Source organism: Sander lucioperca, chromosome 2 (genome assembly GCF_008315115.2).
Source record: "Sander lucioperca isolate FBNREF2018 chromosome 2, SLUC_FBN_1.2, whole genome shotgun sequence".
In the NCBI taxonomy this organism is placed as follows: Eukaryota; Metazoa; Chordata; class Actinopteri; order Perciformes; family Percidae; genus Sander; species Sander lucioperca.
Window position 1 is genome coordinate 43,094,494 of NC_050174.1, and position 23,798 is coordinate 43,118,291.

A 23,798-nucleotide genomic window follows, 5' to 3' on the forward strand; every position below is an offset into this window, starting at 1 on the left:
GCCATGTGGTACAACAGGAGGTTTGCGTGCTGCTCTGTGCTCATTCATTGCTGGGGTTTAAGTATTTAATTAGTACCAAAGCCAGCTCTGGCTAATCTTCTCAACACTGACTCAACATGTGACCTGGTAACCAATGTTGAGGCTAATCAATTATAGCCTGATCCTGTCCTACCCGAAGCTCAGGGGTTTGGTGCAAAGTTTTGGAAAGTCTGGAGATTTTGAAGCACACTGACAGATACTACTACTACTGATAGTGCTGGTTATGTCTCCAAAATACACCGCAACACACGATCATATCAGAGCAACACTACAAGCTCAGAGTGTGTATATAACGCAGGATGTTTGGGCACAGATTTAGATTTGTGATTGTCCTCTCTTACACAGTTTATCCTCATTGAATGCTGCAGCCAGTGTCCTGCCCGCACACAGGCCTACTCTATCCTCTGCAGATGAGCGGATGAAGCTCTGGAAGTGGGACAGGGGCTATTTGGACAGGAATTAAGGGGTGTGTTAAATTTCTGCATGCATGATCAATGGGGTTCCAATGGTGGGGATGGGGATGGGGCGGACGCGAGGGCACTAGGCTGAGAAAAGAGAAATAGAGAGAGCTAGCGGTGAGAACACAGACAGAGGCAGCCAGCAATGGCTCACTAATGAGAGATGGACAGTGTGGATTGTATCTCATTATCAATCAACATAGCTTTGAGTTCTCTGGAGAGGAAAAATGCAAGCACTAATGTGTGCTGCATGTGGTCCATTTTGATAAACCCAGCCTGTGTGGTGGAGCATTAGTCACAGCGGTATCTGAGCTGTTGGAAATCCACACACATTGCCCTCTGTCCGTTTTGGTGAGGAGTTTCCTCTGAATAGTACAATGGGACTTAATTACAGGTCAGTGGCATGTCTCAGGGAGATAGAGGGAGCTCTGTTACCCTTCCAAATACAGTATAATGCCATCTTCCCAAGGGTGGGGTGGGGTAACAAGAGCTCTACACAAAAAGGTGCTGATAGGCTGAACCTGAGAATGGTATAAGGTGATCCAGGCAGAGAAAGTGAGCATTTTACACTGAAAGAGAGAGAAAAGATAAAGGACTACATTAACGCTCAAAGGTTTTCTCCCATTCAGTTTGCCCTCTTTCCTTCACAGTCCACTTCCAGCTTTTCATTCCTGCCAACTTTCTTGCCAAAACAAGAGGGTGGATCAAAGGCGAAGGAATCTTGAATTTGGAAATCCAAAAAATCTGATTCAACACCGAGAGGTCTATGTAAACAAGTAGAAAGTTCTAAGTTGCACACCTGTGAGGACAGTCGAAAGATATGCTAACAAACATGCTCCTAGTTGCCTTTTAGTAAGAGTAAAGTCAGGGAGTCTTTAAAAACAATAACCAACATCAACTGCACAACATGTACATTATGTTTGCATTCTGTGACGTTAAGACCATGTCTTGTGTCTTATTTAGACATCAGACAGTTGAAATGTCAACAGGTGAGCAGATGGACCGTAAAATAATACCATAGTGGTGACAACAGTCGTTTATTTATGTGGCCCCTATCAGAACCAGAGATTACAAAGTGCTTGACAAGGAAAATGAAAAAGTAAAAAAAATATATATACAAAGTGAGAACAGTAAACCATAGAAATGTAGATGATGTCATATGTAAACATACAGTTAGAGCTGGGCAATATATCGATATTATATTGATATCGTGATATGAGACTAGATATCGTCTTAGATTTTGGATATCGTAATATTGTAATATGGAATAAGTCTTGTCTTTTCCTTGTTTTAAAGGCTACATTACAGTAAAGTGATGTCATTTTCTGAACTTACCAGACTGTTGTAACTGTTCTATTATTTGTCTTTACCCACTTAGTCATTATATCCACATTACTGATGATTATTTATCAAAAATATCATTGTGTAAATATTTTGCGAAAGCACCAATAGTCAACACTACAATATCGTTGCGGTATCGATATCGAGGTATTTGGTAAAAAATATCGTGAGATTGGATTTTCTCCATATCACCCAGCCCTACATACAGTGGTGGAATATAACTAAGTACATTTACTCAAGTACTGTAGTTGAGTGCAATTTTGAGGTACTTGTATTGTAACTTGAGTGTTTCCATTTTATTCTACTTTATACTTAAAAAAAAAAACCCACTTTTATCTCTACTACATTCACTTGACTGCTGGTTGCTAGTTACATTGCAGGTGACAATTTTACATAGTGTATGAAACGCTTATGAAATACAATACATTGTTAAATATCAAACTAGTGGTTCCTGACCTTTTTTTTTTGGCTTGTGACCCCATGTAAAAAAGGCAGCGTCTAGTTGGGGCCTCCTGTCACATCTCAGATGTCTTCGAGTTGTTAGTTAGCAGTTCCACCAGAGGGACATCCCCCCCCCCTTAAACCTCTCACATGGTTTCACTAAAATAATTGTTTGAGTCCCAAATGACTCTTCAATATTTTCACAAAAGCAAAAAATTAGATACTGCAAAAAAAATGGAAACAGATTTGTGTCAAAGCACTTTCTACCACACTAATCAAACAACCCCCCTGATTTAATAACCTCTCTAGGCTGACAACCACTGAGCTAAACTACCTCACTGTAAATACAGTGAGAATAAAATGCTAGTCACACAGAAATTATTAACAATAAAGTATTAACAATACAATATGATATAATAATGTGTCAGTCACAGGGCTAATTTTCTGTGGAATGAGTACTTTTACTTTAAATGGTTTAAGTAGCCTAAAAAATAAAATACTTTTAAAGGCCAGACTTTCACTAATTATAGAATTGTTGTTTTTTTACATTGTGGTATTAGTACTTTTACTTAAGTAAAGGATCTGGGTACTTCTTCCACCATTGAATGTTGGCTATTACATAGGACACATACGCCGACCTGCACACACACATAAATCCACACACACATGCAAACTAATTACCCAAATTAATCAAGTCAAAACACCTCCATTTTTCAGAAGTGATTTTAAAAAGGATACTGATTTAGCTGTCACAATGCTGTTATCTTACTGGGTGATTGAACTCGTGCTCAACACAGAAACACTGTATGTACACAACGGGACACTACAGCCCCTAACAACGTGGAGTACCTTTGGTACAGGGACACATCCTGAAACGGGCTCGTTCAGATGTAAACATGACACAACAGCGCTCTCTAGTGGCTTGTAGGACACCTCAAGCCATGTGTCTCATCATTTAAACTAACGTTGGTCTGTGCCTCTATTATGACTTTTTGCTTTAACTACGTACTTCAGCATCAAAGTTTGGAATATCCATAATTCAAACAAAAGGGTAAGAAGAGCTTCTCTGTGTGTCCCCAAAAGTCTGTTTCACTGTGAAATCAGAAATACCTCCATTAATAAATAGACCGCGCAACGTTTCGGTTATGTTTTCTTTACATGTCTTTTCGTGTCTGCTTTGAGAGGTGATCTGTTGCCTCTGCAGCCCTGCGTGCAACTCTGACATCCCCTTACGTTTATTCATTGTTTTTAAATTGCACTTTGGTCACTGTTGGGGACTGAGGGAGTGGGGACAAAGTTCACAGGGCGCATGTAAGGAGGAGGGGGTGAAGAGGAGGAAGGTTAAAAAAAAAGAAAATTGACCTTTGAAAGCAAAACAGCAGGTGGAGAGCTAAAACCAGGCGGCTCCGGACACATCGGGAGGATATTTAACACAGGGAAAATGGAAGTATTTGTTCTTTTAAGCTGAGGAGGGACCACAAATATGAGGCCCAACGCTGCCTGTCTGGCTGTCATTTGAGTGTGGTAGTGCACATGAGAGCAGTGTTTGTTTGTGAGGCGGTAGCGAGGTAAGCCTTCAGAGCAATGGAAGAGAGGGTAGAGGAGAGGCCCGGGGTAGCCATGGCGAGGCCGAGCAGTTTGACTGCCCTTCAGGAGCAGCTGATCTGGGCCCTGCTGGGATCTGGACTGTCCCGGGACATCCTGGTCCAAGCCATGGGGGAACTGGAGCGAGACAGGGCGAGTGCTGGCGCCGAGAGGGGAGAGAGGGGGGACGAAGAGAGCTCCGAGGAGGGAGAAATGGATTTCCCACCACCTATATTCCGAGAGCTGGAGAAGCTTCACCCAGAGGAGGTGGCCAAACTGAGGGCCGAAGTTGACCAGCTACTGCAGTAAGTAGATCCCAGCACTTCTCTGGAAGCTCCGTGGCAACAGCAAAACCACCTGAATCTCTCTCTATTCTCACATAGCAATGTGTCTGTGCCTGTGTAGGACCTTGATCGGGTAAAAAATTGGAAAGTGCCTTGACCACGTCATCAACGCTGTTTTTTATTTCCCCCTCTTCTCTTCCAGTTCCTGTATATCAAAACTAAGCGTGAGAGTTGAAACAACAGTTTACCTGATAACATCCCCTCTTTTCCTTTCTTCTTCTTAAGCTCGGTTCCCATCTCTCTTTACCAAATCCTCCCTCCTTCTCCCGCTTCTCTGTCCGTCTCTCGCCCTCTGCAATCTGGCTCCTGAGGCGAATTTAAAGAGGCTTCCTCCTTTGCTAGTTACTAATTACCCACCCTCATCATTATTCTCTGGCCATTTCTTAATAAATAAGCTACATGCATTCTAGGTGAAGATTAATGGAGCAGGGCTGGTCATGTGAGGCTATGTTTACATAAGGCATGAGTGATATATTTCAACATCTTTTTTCGACCTGTTTTCTGATATTTGTATTACGCTGCGTCACTTTTTTCCGAGATGTATTAAAATACTCGCTATGCAGCTCTTCAAAATATATTTTATTACAGTTTACTGTCAAAAACAATTTCTGTTCTGAATTTGAATCTGGTAAAGTCAGGGAGTTTTGACATTTTGTGTATTTTAGCTGCTCCTGAACCGACAGTTAGAAAGCGTCTAGGCTTCATAAACCTTTTACATGTTTTTCCCCTCCAGTGATCTGAGCGGGCTGGACTTTGCCCCTGTGTGCTTTCCCTTATCTCTGTCAATAAGCCTCTCTCTACTTCCTTCTGAGTGACCGTGCTTTATGTCTAACGTTGTGGCAAACTGTTACGCACTTTTCTAGAAACGGTTTAACTGTTAGAAATAACCAGAAATATTGGGGAAAGGAAAAAGGGATACATTTCTGTCCAATAAACAAAAAATACACAACAATGTACGGTTTGCAGGTACACACAAAAATGATGTCTTTGTCTAATAGGGAGGACCCCTGGCACGTTGCTAAAATGGTGAAAAGCTACATGCAGCAGCACAACCTCCCTCAGAGAGAGGTGGTGGAGTCCACCGGACTCAACCAGTCCCATCTCTCCCAGCACCTCAACAAAGGCACGCCCATGAAGAACCAGAAGAGAGCGTCTCTGTACACCTGGTACGTCAAGAAGCGAGGCGAGATCAGCCAGCGTGAGTACACCAGCAGCTGTGGAGCTGCAAAAGTCCTATTTTCTGCTTTCAAACACACATCAAATAGCAGTTCTCTAAGAGTGTGAGACTCAAAGAGAGGTGTAAACAAAGAGAGAGAGAAACAAAAATGACCGTTCACCTTTCAGAATTTACCAACGCCAAACATGGCCTTGGCTCTGCGGAGGAGCAAGGAGAGGAGTCTAGAAAAGGACGGAGGAACAGGTTCAAATGGGGTCCTGCATCCCTGCAGATCCTCTTCCACGCCTACGAACGACAGAAGAACCCTAGCAAGGAGGAGAGAGAGGGGTTAGTGGAGGATTGTAACAGGTGAGACATGCGTCACTTTGGCCCAATGAGACCCAAATCATGGGCCGGATTAGTGAGGCCAAGCTTTGTTATTATGATTATTAAAGCCACTAAAAGCTTGGTATCTGATCTTACATATTCTCCTTATAACCAAATCCCTCCAAAACAAATGACTGCTGAGCCTTTTAAGTAAGTGGAGGCAGATTGGCGTAAACATTCTTACAGTGTTCATCTGGTCAACTTTCCCCAATATCTGATCACATGATACTACCAAAACCATCTGTTTCCCTGGTAGGTCTGTCTGGAGGTACAACCTGTAGGTGATAGGTCAAGCTCACAAAAGGTTTTGAGAGCATCTCTAAAATCCTTTTGGTGAAATAGTGATTTAGGTAACCAACGCAGTGTCTGTCTTCAAAATGTAAAGCCGTGTCTCTGTGCTCTTCCTCCCTCAGGGCAGAGTGTCATCAGAGGGGGGTGTCTCCCTCCCAGCTTGCCGGCCTGGGCTCCAACCTGGTAACCGAGGTCCGCGTGTACAACTGGTTCGCCAACCGCCGCAAAGAGGAGGCCTTCCGTCACAAACTGGCTCTCGACACACCTTTTACCAACCAATCTGCCTCCTCTTCTCACCCCAACCTCCCACCGAGCCCTGAGCATGGTAATACCCTAACAATGTACAGGCAAGCGTGAAGAGTACGATTAAAATTCAAGAGTGAAATCAAAACTGCCACCTGAAAGAGGAGGCGGGCGAGTGCTCTGTCGAGACAAAGTCAAACTCGCCTAGGCCAGATCTTAAGATTTTCGTGTCGCTTTTGATCCCTTGGTGTAAAAACAAATAACAGTCCACCACACTCTTGTAGACATGAGTGTACTGGTTCTAGTAGCCTACCCATGCTCATATTTCTCAGTTACCTCATAGTGCAATTTGAAGCCATCAATGTGTTTAATGTCTAAAATATGAACCCCCGTTAGTGTATTGGGGCCTGACTTCTTGTTTTCCAGGGGTGAAATACAGCCAGCAGATCCTGTGCGAAAGCGTGAGCTCAGCCAGAGGAAGCGCAGGAGAGAGAGTGGGACGTCTGGTGGTCAGCCCCATTCAGCTGGAGCCCAGCCACACACTCCTTGAGACACATAACCACAAGCTGGTGAGAGCATGTGTCATTGTCTGAGTTGATATTGTAAACCAGTGGTTCCCAAAGTGGGGTCCAGGGGGTCCCCAGCAAAAATAAAATAAATAAAATCCACCCATAACAACACAAGTCACACGGTGACAGAATGTATGACTAATGTTGGTCATGGGTTTCATACGCTTTTTCTAAAAGTGGGTCAATCCTAAACAGAATAGAAAAGCACATTAGAAGTTGGGTCCAAACTAGTTTAATGGTAGCCTGACAGATTCTTTTAATAGGATGGAGGAATGAAGGGGTGTCGTCAATCCAGGAGTGGGCTTGTGAGATGGCTAGGGTGGTTTTTCAGATTGGATGTCTATACTAGAAAATGGGGAAAGTACCTGAGCTTTCTGGAGGGCTCCTGAGAAGCTTTGTGCTGGGGAGAGAAGTGTATGATTGGCTTATGGTGTTATTTTTATTTATATATATATATATATATATATATATATATATATATATATATATATATATATATATGTTTATTTGGTTTATGGTTTAATGTCTATTTTGTTATTTTTGTTGTATGTTCGTGAATATTGTAGTTGCTGTGTCATCTTTTCTTGATTTTTGTCTGGGTGAGTGGTGATGAAGATGTTCATGTTGCAAATTGTATGTTTTGTGTAAAAAAAAATAAAAAAAATAATTGTTAATCACAAAAAATAAAACATCTAAAAGCAAAAATCCAATCAGACAGAGGACCCTGGGACAAAATCTTATTAAAGAGGGACCGTGGTGTAATTTGTGTCAGTTTAGGGGGTCCTTGACATGAAAAAGGGTTTGGGAGCCACTGTTGTAGACTACCTGTAAATGCACTGCTGCCATCGTAACCAATGCCGTCCTCTGGTCTCAGGTGTCCAGCGGTGGCCCACTGCCCCCAGTAAGCACTCTGACCTCGCTGCACAGTCTGTCTGCGTCCCCTGCCTCCTCCCAGGGCCTCATCATGGCCTCCCTCCCCAGCGTCATGAGCCTGGGGGAGTCCTCACTTCTCATCGGTAACATCGCCTCTCTAGTTCCCTCTCTTTTCTATCTAAGAATAAAAAGAAGAATTCAGAGAACAATAATGTCTTTTGATTCACAGGTTTAACCTCCACGCAGTCTCAGACCGTGCCTGTTATCAACAATGTGGGGGGCGGTTTCACCACTCTCCAGCCAATCTCATTCCAGCAGCAGCTTCACGGCTCTCCCCAGCAGCCATTATCGCACCACCTCCAGAGTCACATGGGTGCCAGTCCCTTCATGGCAACCATGGCGCAGCTGCCATGTCACAGTAAGGCCACAGCAACAAACTGACGTGAGTTTAACGTGTTACGTTGAGCAAAGATTCATGTTGTTTCTCATTACAGTGTACAACAAGTTTGATTCGCCCCAGTACCATTCGTCCAGTCTGCTGTCTCAAGCCATGGTCATCGCTGACAGCGGCAGCCTGGGGACGCTGACCAGCCTCACTGCTGTCAGACAGGTAATTGGCTCGGACGGCTGGGTTGTTCTGTTGAAGTACAAATAATCCTGACTAGGTTAAAAAAAAAAAAAAAATGTCTTGGATTTTTGTTTTGGGTAGAATCTAACAGCAGATCCTGAGGAACAGACGGATCGACCTCTACAAGAAGACTCTCTCCACCTGCAGCCGCACACACCTGTGCCAGGTACACGCAGGTTTACTCATCGTCCTCGACATCCTACTACAGCATCTTTGGAACGACGTCCTCTCTAGTTACACAAATGTACAGTATACCAGGGGCGATTCTAGGGTCAGACCTTTAGGGGGGCTCAGCCCCTAATGAGAATGTGACACGGATACAGCGCCTTGCAAAAGAAAAATCAGTAATTTGTAGGGCTGTCCTCGACTAAAGAAATTCTTAGTCGACTAACACTTGTATGATTTTGTCGATTAATCGATTAGTTGATGTAATCGACAGAGCTGTGCTCTTTGAGAGGTGATTAAGACTAGAAAAGCACAATATAAATGTAGTTAATGAACCATCTGTAAAACGGAGTTTCTCCACAATTAATCCTGCAAAAGCACCACTTTAAATCTTGTGCTTACCAGAAATGTGCTCATAAGTTTCTTGGAAATGAGTAATTAAGCATGAATAAGCATAAAAAATGACTCAACTAAAGAAATCTTAGTCGACTAAGACCAAAACGACCGATTAGTCGACTAATCGACTAAGAGGTGGCAGCCCTAGTAATTTGCTAAATCAGGAATCTCATTAGTCGATAATCTCTGAGCTAGCTACTGAACACAACGCCAGCTAACGTTTTTTTGACACTATAAACACTATGATGGAACTAAACCTGACACTTTATAAGTCACAGTAATAACGACCAATTTGACACAATGTTTAACATTCAGCAATTTTAGTTTTCCTTTTCAATGAAATTACCAACTTCTTCTCTGTGGACTACCAACATTAAACTTCAAAACCGTCTCCCGCTCTCTCTCTGACAGATTAGATAGAGCCTCAGCCAAAGGCTGTAATTGTTTGTCTTGAGCTCCCCTAAAGAGGGTCTAAAATCGCCAATGCAGTATACGATTGATTTTTGACTATTTCAGAACCACGTTTGCCATGATTCAGCATGACACAATCATGCTGGTCTTAATAATCCGATTAGATGAATTTGAGAAATTGTAGTCGTTGAAGTGCCACTCGGGAAGATTTTAAAAGAGTAGTTCAACAGTTCTAGAAAATACATTTATTTGCTTTCTTGTCGAGAGTTATGAGAAGATTGATACCACTCTCTTATCTGTTCATTCAATTTGAAGCTGGAGCCAGCAGCCAGTTAGATGAGCTCAGCTAGTTGTAGGGGAGCAACCCCTATGGTGACTACAAGACCCCCAGAAGTCCCTGCTCCCAGCTAAGAAATAGTACGGCTATCATTTTACTCCCTTTGGACAGAGATGTGTCCCCGTTTTCAGTCTATTTTAAGTGGCTGCTGGCTCCAGTTACATATTTTACAGACAGACATGGGAGTGGTATCGATCCTTTTGTCTAACTCTTAGCAAGAAAGCAAAGAAGTGTATTTCCCATTCATGCATGCATCGTCACAGGAGTAAAATAAATTCCGTGCATTCAACGCCTTTTTTTTAAATTTTTTTTTATAATAACACAACTGCAGCATCTGAGATAAAATAATCTGTCTGGGTTTTATCGTCACGTCACTAAACAGTTTACTGGTGCATTACAGCCACCTTTACAGCAGTGGATAGGCAAAGACATAACCCAAACCAATGAAAATAACTAAATGGTCTTTGCAAAGCTTTTAAGTAGTTAACTGAAAGACTATATCCATTCCACGATGTCTTCCCAAGCGGATTTCCTAATGTACATTTCAGTAGCACGTTCTACAGCGTGCAAAATCCAGTTGGGTGTTTACCTAATTCATGAAGTGTGAGATTGAGCCCTTGTCTTGTGTGATTGACGTCCCAGTATTCTTACACTTTTTGCATGTAATAAATAATTCATAACAGTTCTAACATTTTACTTAACAGAAACTGTATGTTGACGGTCTGATTTTAGGGACAGGCCAGTGTGTCCACATCCTTATTGCCTTCTCTACCTACATGGGCAGTAACCCAGTAAACCCCCCCGCTACACAGCCTCAACACCAAACAGATGAACATTTGATCAAAGATTATAGAACAGCCTATGGTTTCTCTGCCTCTGTGCTGGAAAGAAGTTCATTGTGTCAAACGCTTTCCAGCCCAGATGAACATTTCTATTTTTCTTCTTTTTTTTTTTTTGTCAACAGCTTCCTCCGAGAGCCTCGAGCTGTATCCTGCTTCTCAGAGCACAGAAAGTCATCAGTCTCACCTGCTCTCACCTTCCCCGACAGACATCAGCTCTTACATCCCTACACAAATGGTCTCTACTGCACAGTAGAAACCGCTCTGGCACTAGTGTCTTCGCACGATCAGCTGGACTCAGGGTGTTTTGGATGGACAGCTACCTCTGGCGTTAAGTTTCCAGAAGATACCTGGCGAGTCAGGGGCCACGGGGTCGATTCAGCTTTGATGCCTCAGAGACTCTCTGAAACTCTGTACCACTGTAACATGAACAACATTAGAGGAGATTCACTTTTGATAAAACAATCCCATGTGAAAAATCAACACCAGCATGTATTTTTATAAAAATCTTTAGTAATGAAATTGTATATTAAGTTGAAACTTGTAAACCACGTTGCATGCACATTTTTTTTTTTTATGTCACTGCCTTGAAATGCCTTTCTTGATGACAAAGTAAAGACTACTTCAAGAATAACCACGAGCAATGGTATGAAAAGATTTTTAATGAAAAATAAAAAAAAGGGGTTTTGTTTACACATTTTAGATGCATTTACTGTGTATTTGCTGCAGGCTCGGAAACATGTGGCTTCCTAAAAAATGTACTCAAAATGTTTTCGGGAAATAGATTTCAAGCTGGACTGGATAACAAAACAAACATCCCCTGAAACAGTGAAAGATTAGTCAGAGGAAATTCAGTTCAAAGCTTAATCTTCCTCTGCGTGTAATTCTCGCTTCCTTTTCTTTTTCCGTTTCACTTTGACTTGCGTGTGTTCCTGCTCTGAGGTCCTGGGGTCACCGTTTCTTTGAGCATTAAGAGGAGAACCTGCAGAGTCCACCTGCTCACTCTCTTCTTGATTCGGTTTCCTCTTTTTCTTCTTCTTCTTAACAACATGGTTCTCCTCTCCCTCTGCCACTTTCGTCTTTTTCTTGACTTTTTCGGAGCAGGGAAGCTCTGCTGAGGGAGTGGAGAGCGTAGAGGGCAGTGACGACGTGTGTAAGAGATCTTTGACAGACACCGCTGCCTCCCTCAGCCTTGTTTCCATCTCACTGTCGCTGTCACTGTGGCCAACAGAGGGATGTAGAGCGTTAAGGACTACACAAACTATTCCGAGTTTTTTTAAAACTAATTAATAACCCATGCAAAGTACTCTGCCCATCACTGTGTATTATATGAAATATAGTAGGTTGTCCCTCACTCAACACAAGAAGGCTCAAACATTGGTTGACCTTTGTGTACAAATCATTAACTGGACACACTCCTTCATATTTAACTACACTCTTAACATCTGGTAGATCTGAACACAATCTAAAGATCAAGTAGATACATACTGTATGATGTTCCACAAACTAAAACGGAGTTTGGAAAAATTTCTTTCAGTTACAGTGCTCCAACTTCATGGAACGAGTTGCAAAATCAGCTAAAATTGCAGGTTTTTATTTCACATACTGAATTCAAGTCCTACCTACATCAAATACACCAACATGTTTGTGCTTGTTTTAAAATGTGATTTTCTGTTTTCTATTTCTTAATTATTATTGCTGTCCATCCCGGTCTGTCTATTATTTGTTGTATGTTAAAGTGTATTTCTATGTGCTGCCTTCTTGGCCAGGGCTCACTTGTAAAAGAGATTTTAACCCTTGTGTTGTCTTCCCGTCAACCTTGAAAAACACACTTATTTTTTCGACACCTTTTTTTCACAGTTTGTTTTTGCTTTTTCCAACGTTTTAAATTGTTAAATTTTTCTTCTACACATGTTCAGCGCTTATTTCTACGTCCCATATTTTCTGATATAAAACAAAAATTTAAAACGGGTCAATGTGACCCGAAGTCAACACAGATCTCAATGTGATTTTTTTCCCTGGTAAAATAAAGGTTAAAGAAAAAAAAAAGAAAAAGAAATAAGAACCTTGAGCTGGGTACAGGCCGACGCCTCACGGGGGCCGGAGTATCATCATCTGTCTGTCCCGGGACTGACGTAGAAAACAGACGGAATCCTAAAAATGGAACAAAATTACGTGGATATGTGTGCACTGAAAGACAAGATAGCAGAATCCCCAGAAAAGCAGCAAGTACCAAAAAAAAAAAGAGAAACTTCACCTTCATCATCACATTTAGCTGATTTCACACAGGCTAAAGTCTCAGTCTCCACCTCTGTAATGGAACTGGCAGTAACAGGCACATCAGAAGTCAGGTGTAAATATATGTGCATGAATTATGAGATTATTGTATTAAAATGCCAAACTTCCCTACACAGTCAATACTTACCTGTCAAGCAGATGTCCCAACTTTTTAGCAACGTGTATTTGAAAGCCTTTGGTGACCTGAAGCTCGTTGCCATCGTGGTCATGGTCAGCGACAACAACACTGTTGCACAGAAAGACAATATTCAAACTTATTACATTTCTGATATTCAAATATATGTATGACATCTGCAAATTTTGCACGTTTAAATATAAAGCTTTAGCTAGGATACTTTAACTAGTTAGAGGTTATGTTGACAAAAAGGCTTACCGCTTTGACTGTTGCACATTGCTGTCCTCATCTAAAACAAACACAGAAACCAGCAGTTATCATTAAAATTCTGTCCGTATGAGTTTGAATGGACTATAAACGTTACAGTTAGCCAGCTCAGTTATTGGTGGCGAAGGTTAAACATTAACGCTGCAAGAAGTTAAGAGCAAGTTAATGAGCTCTAAGTCCCAATAAGAAAGGTATATTTCTGAAGGTCGCGTAACTTTAGCCAACGTTTAATTACAACTAACGTTAGCACCTCTGTGTTTCTGAATTAGAAGTATTAGCTATGGGGTGGACTTCCCAGCTAATGTCGTATTTCTGCGGGAGTATATCTGTCTGTACAGAAAGGTTCACTTCGTCTGTCATTACTGACATAACAGAAAAACTTTCACCTTTGTTTTTGTCACTTCGTATGTCCCAAACTGCCTCCTGACATCTTTTAAGCGCTTCATCGTCACTACTGCTAGAGTCGTCAACAGCAACTATCTTTTTAGCGGCGGCCGCCATGATTAAAAGCATGTGCCGCTGTGGTGATGTCTGTTTTGAGCTGAGGATTCTGGGTAATGCAGTCTGTTCGTCGAGGAGACCTGTGTGGACCAGACATTGGGCTTTTTAAATTTGATATCATGTGCCTTTATCCATCACTGTCTTCATACAACTTTAGGAAACAAGTGAAAATAAAATAAGTCAAGGTAATTCTATTTAAATCCTCATTGTGCTGACAGAGGAAGTCAAAAGTCTCAAAAAATAAGAGCTTTGCAGTATAGTAATTTAATAAAAAGTAAAAACAATGTCATATATTTCCCATTTTACATTTCCAACATAGAGCAGTGGAGATCAGAATAATATCCATATATATATAGATATATATATATATATCTATATATATATAGATATATATATAGATATATATATATATATATATATATATATATCCAAAAATCAGTTGTGTGGTACCTTTATAGCTGATTTAGTGGAAATATAAATATATAAAGGCCATTTTCTTTGTGTTGGGTAGGCCACATAATTAAATCATATGTCATATATCTATGTTTACCAGTCATGCCAGCTGGAAGATAAAACCCCCAAAACCCCCTCATAATCTATTTATAATAAGCAGTAGGTTTTCATTGTTTTGCACCATTTTTTATTTACAATAGATCTAATACAACATGAATGTATCATTTGTAAAATTAGCCAATATAAAAGGAGTAGTCTATGCAACAGGTTACAGCATGGATCCATACATTTCTTGGGTCATTCAGTCTTTTTGTGCAGAAATGTAAAGTGTATCCACTTCTCAAGGCATTTAGATCATTAGATTTTACGACAAAATACCCCCTGACTGATACTGTATGGCAAACAATGCACAATCTTCCCACAACTGCTCCTACAACACCAGTGCTGCTTACCAGCAGTCCAACTGAGATACATCCATTGAGTCCAATTGACAAAAGATTTTTTTGTTGTATAGATCATAGGTTCGAAGGCTACGGCTGTCCAAGTGTGTGCCTGATATCACACTTGTTGGGAGTTATAAATGGGCTACATAATGAGTTGTCACTTAACCCAAAAAAAAATTAAAATAAAAAAAAGAGTAAATAAGATATGAAATGACTCAACACAATCTGTAAGACACCAGGTAGGCTGCAAGAAGCTGAAGGGGAATTCTCTTCCCTTCAGGTTAATGCAGTGTTTGCCGTACAGGTGGATGATGCACAATGTTCTCTTACATAAAAAAAACATTGAACACCTGAATAACATAAGGCACAAAGAATCAATGTTACAATGTACAGTAAAAGAATCATTTGTGTTTTGAAAACGACGTCCAGACTGTTCCAGTGGTTTTGCATGATTTAAATGCATTATGTAAAAGTGTTAAAAGGTTTTAGAATTCTTTCCTGCCTCCCTTTCAGGCAGCCGCTGATATCCAGTTATGTCTGTGCAATATGAAAAGTCAGAGATATGGAACTAGCTAATCACGGTGGATAGTTAAGACTGGAAATGACAGGCAGGCAGGAAGGGTCCATTTTCAAACTCCTCATTGTTGGTGTGTTCTATGAACTACAGACATCCCAAACTTTCAGGAACACCGTTCAGTAGATGGAATGCAATTCAACAGCACCACAACCACGACCACATAATCAAATCAACACCTTTTTTGATTAAAAAGTGGAACCAAAAATGAGCATTGCAAGCTTAACTGAGAAGGATTTATTGTAGGGCTGTTGTGCAAATTTGCATTACATTGTGAAGGTGTACCTAATAGACTGGAAACTTGTGTATCATAAAAACATTACACACAATTTGTAGTAAATGGGCTACAATCTGCAAAACCACCAGTATAGTCTTCCATGAACAGAGAAACAGGTCAAGTTCTGTATCTACCCTACTGCCTCATTAAAAATGTATCAACTACATCACTCTGTACTGTCATGCTGCCTGCTACTGGGGCATTTCATTGGTAGATTGAGAACCTGAGTGCAGAGCAACAGAAGATACACGTGTGATCGGTATAACGCACCGCTGGACAAACTCGGCTCCTAAAGAGCGGGATTCACAGTGCTGTTGTGTCAAATAAACCAGGAAGACAGACTTCAAGGGATCAAATAACCGTATACTACATTTGAGTGAATAAAGCAGGAAGACCACACCACTTTAGACATAGATGCCGTATAAACCAAGTCCAGTAACTCAGATTCTGCTACTGACTTGTTTTTTTTTTTCAGTGTCCCAGTGTGCGGAGGTTACAGAATTTGATAGAACAGACACTAGATTCCCGGTTGACATCCAATGATGTTGTGAAAACTGTTGTAGTAAAAATGTAACCGATATTAACAGGGTAAACATGACACCTGGCATCATGAAAAGAGCTCATGCTATTCTTAAAATCCCAAAAATATCCTACCTAAGACCTAATGTTCCTTATGAAATTGACACCAAGCTTAAATATCTGACACAAACAGTCCCAATGACAACAACAACTGATGGTAGATATTTAAGCAAGAATGGAACTCAACCTGTCAACTAGTGCTACATGATCATCTATGACTTACAATACTGTAAAACATCTAGTTAATGCTCGCTTTTCCATACGGGGAAACGCAATTGTCACTTGCGAAAGGTAGTTCAAATAAACATCAACTGATAACACCTACGTACTAAAGTAAATGAAGTTAAAACTAACACAGTCTACAGGCTTAGCCATAAGACGTCTGTGACTCAAAGTGTCCCTTTCCAGCAGAGACGGCAAGAAACTGCAGGCAGAAGTTGTAACATGATACTTGTATGACAAACCGAAAGACGGAACAAAAAGGTTTCAGTTGGATTCAACAGAGAAATATCTGAGCGAACATTCCTCGTAGTCCCAGAAACTGAGCTCTACTGATGAATGGATCCATGATTCGATGTGAAGGCAGATGTGGTCCGTTGGTTCTGAAGAATGTTGTCAGGTTCGGTGGAATGTACGCAAAAGGAGAGAATACTTATGTCCCCCAAAAAAAGAAGCTTTTGGATGGTTGTAATGCAGGAAATCAATCCCCTGGGATTACTGCAAACATTTTCCCCTGCGGGTATTACAGACCACCATTGTAGGCATAGTCTGCCTTGTTGTGCATAATGAGTTTGTTGTCCACAAAGTAGAAACTGTCTGATCTGGTCTCGTAAGGGTGCGCCACCATTTGGCGAACTGGAAGAGGAGAAGAAATAAAAGAGGGAAAGAAGGACATATAAACAAAGATCAAAATGTGGATTAGTACGTGAAAATATGCAACAGAATTAACATTAGTGGCTGAGCAAAATAAAAAAAATAAAAAAAAACTCACTGAGGTCATCTGGAAGCTGTGGAAACTCATAAATGTGTTCACATGTGTTGCGGCTGTTGGGGATGCAAAAGCCAAAGTCAAAGTCAAAGTTCTTGAGAAGGCGTCCCTGGAAGTAATGCCTCTCAATCATACGAAAGTTGTTAATGGGCCGGTCGCCCACTGTGAACTCCACACTGAGGTTTAGAAACGGGGAAAAAAAAAAGACAACATTTACAATTCGGTTGGAACAAACGCGTTTAAACAACCCAAGTTGACTGAACTTGAATGTCTGATTATTATGCTTTCAGCTGTTACTAGTCAGAACTTCGCGGTTCGTTTACTTACGTTGCACCAACAGTGCACAGTTTTAGGAAGGCTGGTGTAAACTGATATCGGACAAAACGCCCTGCACTGGTGTCGACATCTCCGCTCTCGTCTTCACCCTCCGCAGAACCTAACACAGAAAACATGTTTAGCTAAAGATACATATTATGTAACCTGTTGCATATTATTGCTCAACATGATGTTGAATGTTCTGTCTTTTTAAAAAGGTCCCATGGCATGAAAATTTCACTTTATGGAGGTTGTTTAACATTAATGAGTTTCCCTAGCCTGCCTATGGTCCCCCAGTGGCTAAAAATGGTGATAGGTGTAAACCGAGCCCTGGGTATCCTGCTCTGCCTTTGAGAAAATGAAAGCTCAGATGGGCCGATCTGGAATCTTCCATTTATGACATCATAAGGGGAAAGGTTACCTCCCCTTTCTCTGCTTTGCCCGCCCATGAGAAAGAGAGAGACATCATGGCTTGCAAACGAGCGAAGCATGGCAGTGTTGGTCAAGGCCACACCCCCACCCTCCACCTTGCCCCCCCTCTCTCTTCCTCAATAGCATTTAAAGCTACAGACATAGAAATGGCACATCCTAAGGAAAGCTCATTGTGGGACCGGCTGTAATGACTGTAATTCTGCACCATGGCTGAATTTAGGGAAAGAGACTTCAGATACAGTATTAGGGGACCACTGAGGCCTATATAAAAGCAGACCTTTAAATAACTATTCAAATGATCATTCACCAGATATTCTAAAAAAAAAAAAAAAAAAAAAAGCTGTGATAAAACTGATTGCATTGATATAGTATGGTTTGTAAGAGCAATGTCAAAAGAATCAGATCAAGATGTTAAGGACACGCAGAGGTTTCCCAATTCTTTTCTAAAATCTGAATGTTGCATATGCATTTGGAGCAATGCAAATGACACATTGCTTAAGCACGGCTTCTACTTGTGTTCTCTTATATTTATATTTCTAGAGATAAAAGTAAACAATAGAGAGACAAGGGGGTGAGAGCTATGGTCAGCACAACAAATCCCTGGAAAAAGCTGTCATTCCTGTGCTTGGTGATAAAGTGCTGTGTTGACTGTACAACACATGTGAGCTATAACAGAACAACAGTCTGTTTATATGCTTCTCCAAACTGGTCATCTTAGAAAGGATTAGCTTTCCAGTGATGATACAGAGAAAACAACTGTTATTAAGCGGTCGGGCTCCAAGAAAGTGTAAGCAAACAATTAATAGCTTTGTAGAACTTTGGCTGTACAAGAAAACATGTCATGTTGAGTGAAAAAAATCTCCCTGAGAAAGACTTTGTGAGCTTTGTGAATAGTTGCAGAAGTTAATACGTCACTTACCGCTGTTTGGAGGTTTGGCAATCTCAAACAGCACCGTTCCTGTCTCCAGATCTCGGATTTTGAAACGTGTGAAGTCAATGTTGTAGATATTGTCTTCAAGTTTGCACAGATAGTCTGGAATGTGAAATAAAAGTGTGACACGTTAAGACAAACACAAATAAAAAGTGAATGAGTCCATTAATGGACAGCAAGCAAGCACCCTCTAGCAAACAGAGGTACTTCTTTGACAGTTAATTAGACTTACCAATACTTGCATGATGAATTTTGAGGCAAGTCACAAAAATACTGCGTATACAATGTAACACAAGGGCTAACCCTTACTATGTGAACAGAGACAGCACTCGATGAGCAACTAGGGTTTCAGTATCTGTTTTCTGGCTCCTGCACCTTGCAGTAGCGATGAGTAATGCTATCGGTCACGCTCCCAGCTTTTCAACAAAGTGTTGTGAGAGAGAAGGGAAGTAATGCCATTGTTTGTCTGGTCCGGGGACCAGGCCAAAAACAATGGAAGGCATTAAGCATTAGCTGCAACTGCGGTAAACTGGGTGTCCGATGACAGACCCTGGGGTTTGACTCAGAGGGTTCAACCAGGGCAGTTACTAGTGGGGTGGAAGGTGGTGACAATTGGAGCTGAAGATCTTTGCCTGAACCCGACGGGACCCGATGGGTTCGGTCTTAATTTCTATCATTTTACACGGGCTCGGGCTTGTGCGGTAAATGAGCGGTCAGGTGATGCGTTTCGATTAGCGCGAAAATGGATGCAGAGGAGGTGAAGCGGAGGCTGGCCTCTGGAGGACTTATTTTATTTCTTTGTTCCAACTTCCAAGTGGCCTATAGCCTAGGTTAGTTATGAATAAATGATGTTAAAACATTTATAAATGACTAATTCTTGACAAAAGGCAAAAGAGCTGTGTGCGTGTGCCTAACTTTTAAGGCCTGATTACAGCTCTAGTGACAATTACAGGAGACCAAAAGGGAAGGGGCCAAATAAATATATGATTAAATGACTTAAAGCTGCACTGGAGACCAAACTAAAGCTCAGTGTTTAGCAAATAGACCTGCATTTGTTGGGTGGAAAGAAACATAACTTCAAATTTGTTTGTAGTTTTGTTGTTTTTCCCAAACCTTTTGCCATTACAGCTTTATAAGATGATACTATTTTGTGTTTGCAGCCGTTTGTCTCCCCAACTGGCCAAATTTGAAAAAAAAAAGCCATTATACAGCTTAAAAGGAGAGGGGGCTCGGAACAACATTACTTCTGGGTGGCCCAAATTCCTTGCTACGCCCGTGGCCTGGATACATCCTACTTCTTTGGTTAACGCCAAAGAGTTGGGATGCCCAACTCAAAACACAGTTTGGCATATAGTAACCTGTTGGACCAATTTTAAATTCACGCATTCATTTCAATTAGTGAACTTATTGGTCAGATGATCTGAAAACTCGTCACTTAGCCACAATTAGCATATAGTTAAATTGTGCCCGTTCAGCGGTGTGATTTTACCGACTTCAATTAAGACCAAGTTACGGTTTCGCTTACTTACCCTCCGTGACTACCCGGAGACCCAGGACATTGTCCGGGGTAATATCTCTTCCCAGAGCCCGGAGTTCATCCTCTGTGACTACAGGCCACTTATCCGTTTGACTGCGCCTCGACTTCAGCTTCTTCAGCATTCCTCCGCCAGTCTTTCGTTCCCTGTGAGTCGTCTCCGAGCCGGTGTCTGCGTCCGTCTGACCTTTGCTGACTGTCGGTGCCTGTTTGTTTCGTGAACTGTTCATACCGGGCACAGTAGCAATGATGAAAGGAGTTGCTGTGCTTTTTAATTTGAGAGCGACTTGATAAACTGCGGGTGTAATTTCAAGATGGCGTAAAGCGTGTATGAGAGACGGAAAAGTAAGTTTGTGATTGGCTGAGAACCATAGAGATTGTCATAGTTACCGAAGGGGTATGAATGGTTTAAAACCCAGGCCTTCCCGTTTCGTCTTTAACTGGGTGTATTGTGTTTCTTCTAAAGTGTCACTAGATTGCTCTTAACTAAATCAGACCTTTTTGTTCAGTTTTCGAGCTCTCGACGGTCATCCCTTCCCTTTTGTGAAATTATATTAACATTCAGTGTTTTTTTTTCGTTCCGGAAACAGTCTACATGTGTTCATGCAAACACGAACTCGTAAGCTCTGTCCACCCCTTCTTATATACAGTCTATGGTCCACCCAGTGTCTAATGTCAAATGCACCCAGCATCGCAAACATGACCACCGTGTGGCGCTAGTGCCACTCTCCGGGTAGTCGATAGTTTTGTTGACGGAAGTTCGCACGGAAGAAGAAAGAAGCAGTAATGGTGCGGGTGAAGTCCAGGTAAAATGTGCTGTTCATGTAAAAGTTACCATTGCTCACATTTTGTGTTAACAGTTCGTTTCTGACGGTACCTTTTCTGTCGGTAGGTATTTACTGTGCGAAGTGAACGTGTCAGACAGGAGCCGCCTGTTGTTGCTGGATGACCGAGCTGTTGCAGCGACAGTGAAGGCAGCGGTGGCCCGCATACATGGGGACTATGGGGCAGCTCTCTGCAGCATCAGGTTCTCTGGTAAGCAGTGGTTAAATGCTTCACTAAAAGAAAACACAATTCAGAAAACACTCCATTACAAGTACAAAAAATAAAATTGCAGATGCATAATCAGAAAATGTTATGGAACTATACTCATAGCAGAATGGCCCCAGTCTGTTATATTATTTTTTTACTTTTTTGTTTAAATTGACCTGATTGCTATTACCATTTCATGTTGTTGTGTAGTTTAATCTATAACAACGCATCATACATTTTCCAAACAGATACTCATCAGGTGTTTTGAATGTAAAATCCTAATCTGTTATGTGTGTAAGTAGTAACAAAGCTGTCAAATAGATGTAGGTAAGGGCGTAAAATGTAGTTAGTATAGTATCGTAATATTTTCCGTGGCAATACTGTATCGATACACAAGTATCGATCTATTATTATTATTTGTTGGTCAGTTTGTCCGCTTGACAATCCCATTTTGCAGCAATACAATTGGAGTGAAATGAACAAACAGAGAAATGTATCTCTTTAGATAAAACATATGTTGACAAAGTTTCCTTCTGGGGACATCATTTGAAATTGGGAAAAGTTGGAAAAAGGGTAATAAATTGCAATATTTTGCGGAATATTGCAATACGTTTAAAATCACAACAATATTGCATCGTGACATAAGTATCGTGATGATATCGTATCGTGATTTCCACCCTTAGCCTATGGTCATATTTGCCTGTGAGATTTGGTAGAAGTAGCATAAATGGAAGTACTCAAGTAAGGTGCACATACATTTCAGTAGATGTCCAAGCTACTGCTTGTAAGATAGTAGGAGGTATTTAGTGCTGAAGTAATATTACTCAAGTCTAGGTTTCCTGAAAACAAATAGATGCAGGTTCTCTTTAGAGGCCCTGACATGAGAATATTAAGTATCCCCCTTGGCCTCCAACGATGATATTGGTCTTGAATGAATCACTAATCACACAGTACTTTCAGGGTATTGTTGACCGAGGTCTGTGTTCTCTGTTTTTTTTTTTTTTTTCCTTTTTAGTGAAATATCTGAATGCTCATACTGGAATAGTATTCCTGCGCTTCCCCAAAAAGTGTTACAGACTCCTCTGGTCTGCATTGCCTTTCATAACCTGTATTGAAACTCGTGGGCAGAAGATCTCCTGTTTTCTGAACTGTTTGCATGTCGGAGGTAAGAAAAATATCAACACATATTTCATAATTTAGTAGTAGTAATTTATTTGAACATGTAAAAAAAAAAAAAAAAAAAAAATATATATATATATATATATATATATATACATACATACATACATACATACATACATACATACATACATACATAAAATTAAAATGACAGATAAATAAGGACATGTACTTCTCAGCACAATCTACCAAAGTTATTATAAGTAATTCAAATAAGAAATTCCCATGTTCAAAAAGGAGTGGGAAGAAGTTCATAAACAAACTTTTCTAGTCCCACCCCCTTTCTCTAATGAATTAGACATATCTTTTAACAATCTTAAATATGAATTGAACACTAATTAAAGGTGTTTTTTTTGTTTTTCCAGGAACAATGAGAACATGTCAGAAGTTTCTGATCCGATACAACACCCAGCAGCTCCATCGAATGCTCCCTAAGTGTAAAAACGAAGGTAAGGGATTTCTTTAACTGCTATTCAAACTTCTTACTGAACTCAATTATTATTATTTTTTGTTCACTCTTCAATAATAGAGTCCTGATATTAACTTTAAATGTTTACCAGTGCTGAACATGACACTTGCATGATGTATTGAAATTTCAACTGACTAGTTCCTTCTCTTTCTTTTTTTTTTTTTTTTTTTTATTTGTAGAAGAAAAGCAACAGGTTCAGAAAGCAATTCTAAACTGCTCCCTAACAGGACGAAACAAGGAAGCATTTGAAGTTGAATCAGAGAGTGAGGAAGATGAAGAAGAAGAGTGACTTTACAGCATGCCGTAAAAGGCAGCAAACTATTTCTGTTATAGGACCGATACAAAGAAAAAATATTATTTGAAGACATGCGTACCCAACTCTGTGGAAATATGGTTAACTGCAGCTGCTCAGTCTCTGTCAGACAGACTGTATGCTAGTCTTCAACAGAGGAACACATTACATGATGTTTGTCACACATAAATACTTTGGGTTGGCAGAATGACCTGATAGTCAGTATTTAACGTGAACAGAATGTCTTAGTTCTTTTGGGAAAGTGTCACCAAAAATATAAATATATATAATGACTATGTTCTCATTCTGAAGAAACAGTTTTTATCTTTTAATTAACTTCTTTTGTATTTCTACTATGGTTTGTGCTCCTCTGTATTTTGTTTTGTTTACAAATTAAAGCACTGTTTTGGAAGGTAATGTATTTGGTCCGGTTATTAGAAAGTTCCTTCTGCACACACTTATAAAGACCAGACAAATATTTATTAAAAAAAATTGGTGGTACTAAGTTGGTGAAAATATTTTATTAAAGATGCACAGATACATTTCTATCGCGATCAGCTGATATAGCATAACCTATAAGCATTGGTTCAATACGGCATCTTACCGTCGTGGCCGGA

At 40.7% G+C, this 23,798-nt stretch overlaps 4 protein-coding genes across 8 annotated transcripts; 2 read left to right on the top strand and 2 right to left on the bottom strand.

Moving 5' to 3' along the window:
- Positions 1–3,629: 3,629 nt before the first annotated feature.
- On the top strand, positions 3,630–10,959 carry hnf1a (HNF1 homeobox a). Of its 3 annotated transcripts, none has more exons than XM_031300784.2 (10): positions 3,630–4,168; positions 5,206–5,405; positions 5,552–5,732; positions 6,164–6,366; positions 6,681–6,853; positions 7,728–7,869; positions 7,956–8,144; positions 8,221–8,336; positions 8,436–8,603; positions 9,405–10,321. In XM_031300784.2, the coding sequence occupies exons 1-9, from the start codon at positions 3,864–3,866 to the stop codon at positions 8,586–8,588; spliced, it is 1,662 nt and encodes a 553-aa protein (XP_031156644.1). In that variant the 5' UTR covers positions 3,630–3,863; the 3' UTR covers positions 8,589–8,603; positions 9,405–10,321. The 3 variants fall into 3 exon arrangements, with proteins under 3 accessions (XP_031156644.1, XP_031156642.1, XP_031156643.1); XM_031300782.2 differs by lacking the exon at positions 9,405–10,321 and adding an exon at positions 10,628–10,959 and having other exon boundaries at positions 3,631–4,168; positions 8,436–8,520; XM_031300783.2 differs by lacking the exon at positions 9,405–10,321 and adding an exon at positions 10,628–10,959 and having other exon boundaries at positions 3,864–4,168; positions 6,711–6,853; positions 8,436–8,520.
- Positions 10,960–11,149: 190 nt separating this feature from the next.
- Positions 11,150–13,772, bottom strand: c2h12orf43 (chromosome 2 C12orf43 homolog). 2 transcript variants are annotated; one of them, XM_031300811.2, is made up of 6 exons: positions 13,569–13,772; positions 13,174–13,204; positions 12,928–13,026; positions 12,760–12,824; positions 12,569–12,656; positions 11,150–11,720 (listed from the first exon to the last, which is right to left on the bottom strand). In XM_031300811.2, the coding sequence occupies exons 1-6, from the start codon at positions 13,693–13,695 to the stop codon at positions 11,366–11,368; spliced, it is 765 nt and encodes a 254-aa protein (XP_031156671.1). In that variant the 5' UTR covers positions 13,696–13,772; the 3' UTR covers positions 11,150–11,365. The 2 variants fall into 2 exon arrangements, with proteins under 2 accessions (XP_031156671.1, XP_031156672.1); XM_031300812.2 differs by lacking the exon at positions 12,760–12,824.
- A 524-nt stretch (positions 13,773–14,296) lies between these two features.
- Positions 14,297–20,800, bottom strand: unc119.1 (unc-119 homolog 1). The gene is made up of 5 exons (XM_031300814.2): positions 20,205–20,800; positions 18,664–18,777; positions 17,325–17,433; positions 17,001–17,173; positions 14,297–16,864 (listed from the first exon to the last, which is right to left on the bottom strand). Exons 1-5 carry the CDS (start codon positions 20,437–20,439, stop codon positions 16,752–16,754), a joined length of 744 nt encoding a protein of 247 aa, XP_031156674.1. The 5' UTR covers positions 20,440–20,800; the 3' UTR covers positions 14,297–16,751.
- A 62-nt stretch (positions 20,801–20,862) lies between these two features.
- pop5 (POP5 homolog, ribonuclease P/MRP subunit) lies at positions 20,863–23,594 on the top strand. 2 transcript variants are annotated; one of them, XR_004105110.2, is made up of 6 exons: positions 20,864–21,015; positions 21,102–21,244; positions 22,257–22,406; positions 22,786–22,869; positions 23,069–23,257; positions 23,312–23,594. XR_004105110.2 is itself a non-coding variant. In XM_031300816.2 (5 exons), the coding sequence occupies exons 1-5, from the start codon at positions 20,996–20,998 to the stop codon at positions 23,176–23,178; spliced, it is 507 nt and encodes a 168-aa protein (XP_031156676.1). In that variant the 5' UTR covers positions 20,863–20,995; the 3' UTR covers positions 23,179–23,594. The 2 variants fall into 2 exon arrangements, 1 of the variants encoding a protein (XP_031156676.1); XM_031300816.2 differs by having other exon boundaries at positions 20,863–21,015; positions 23,069–23,594.
- Positions 23,595–23,798: the final 204 nt, after the last annotated feature.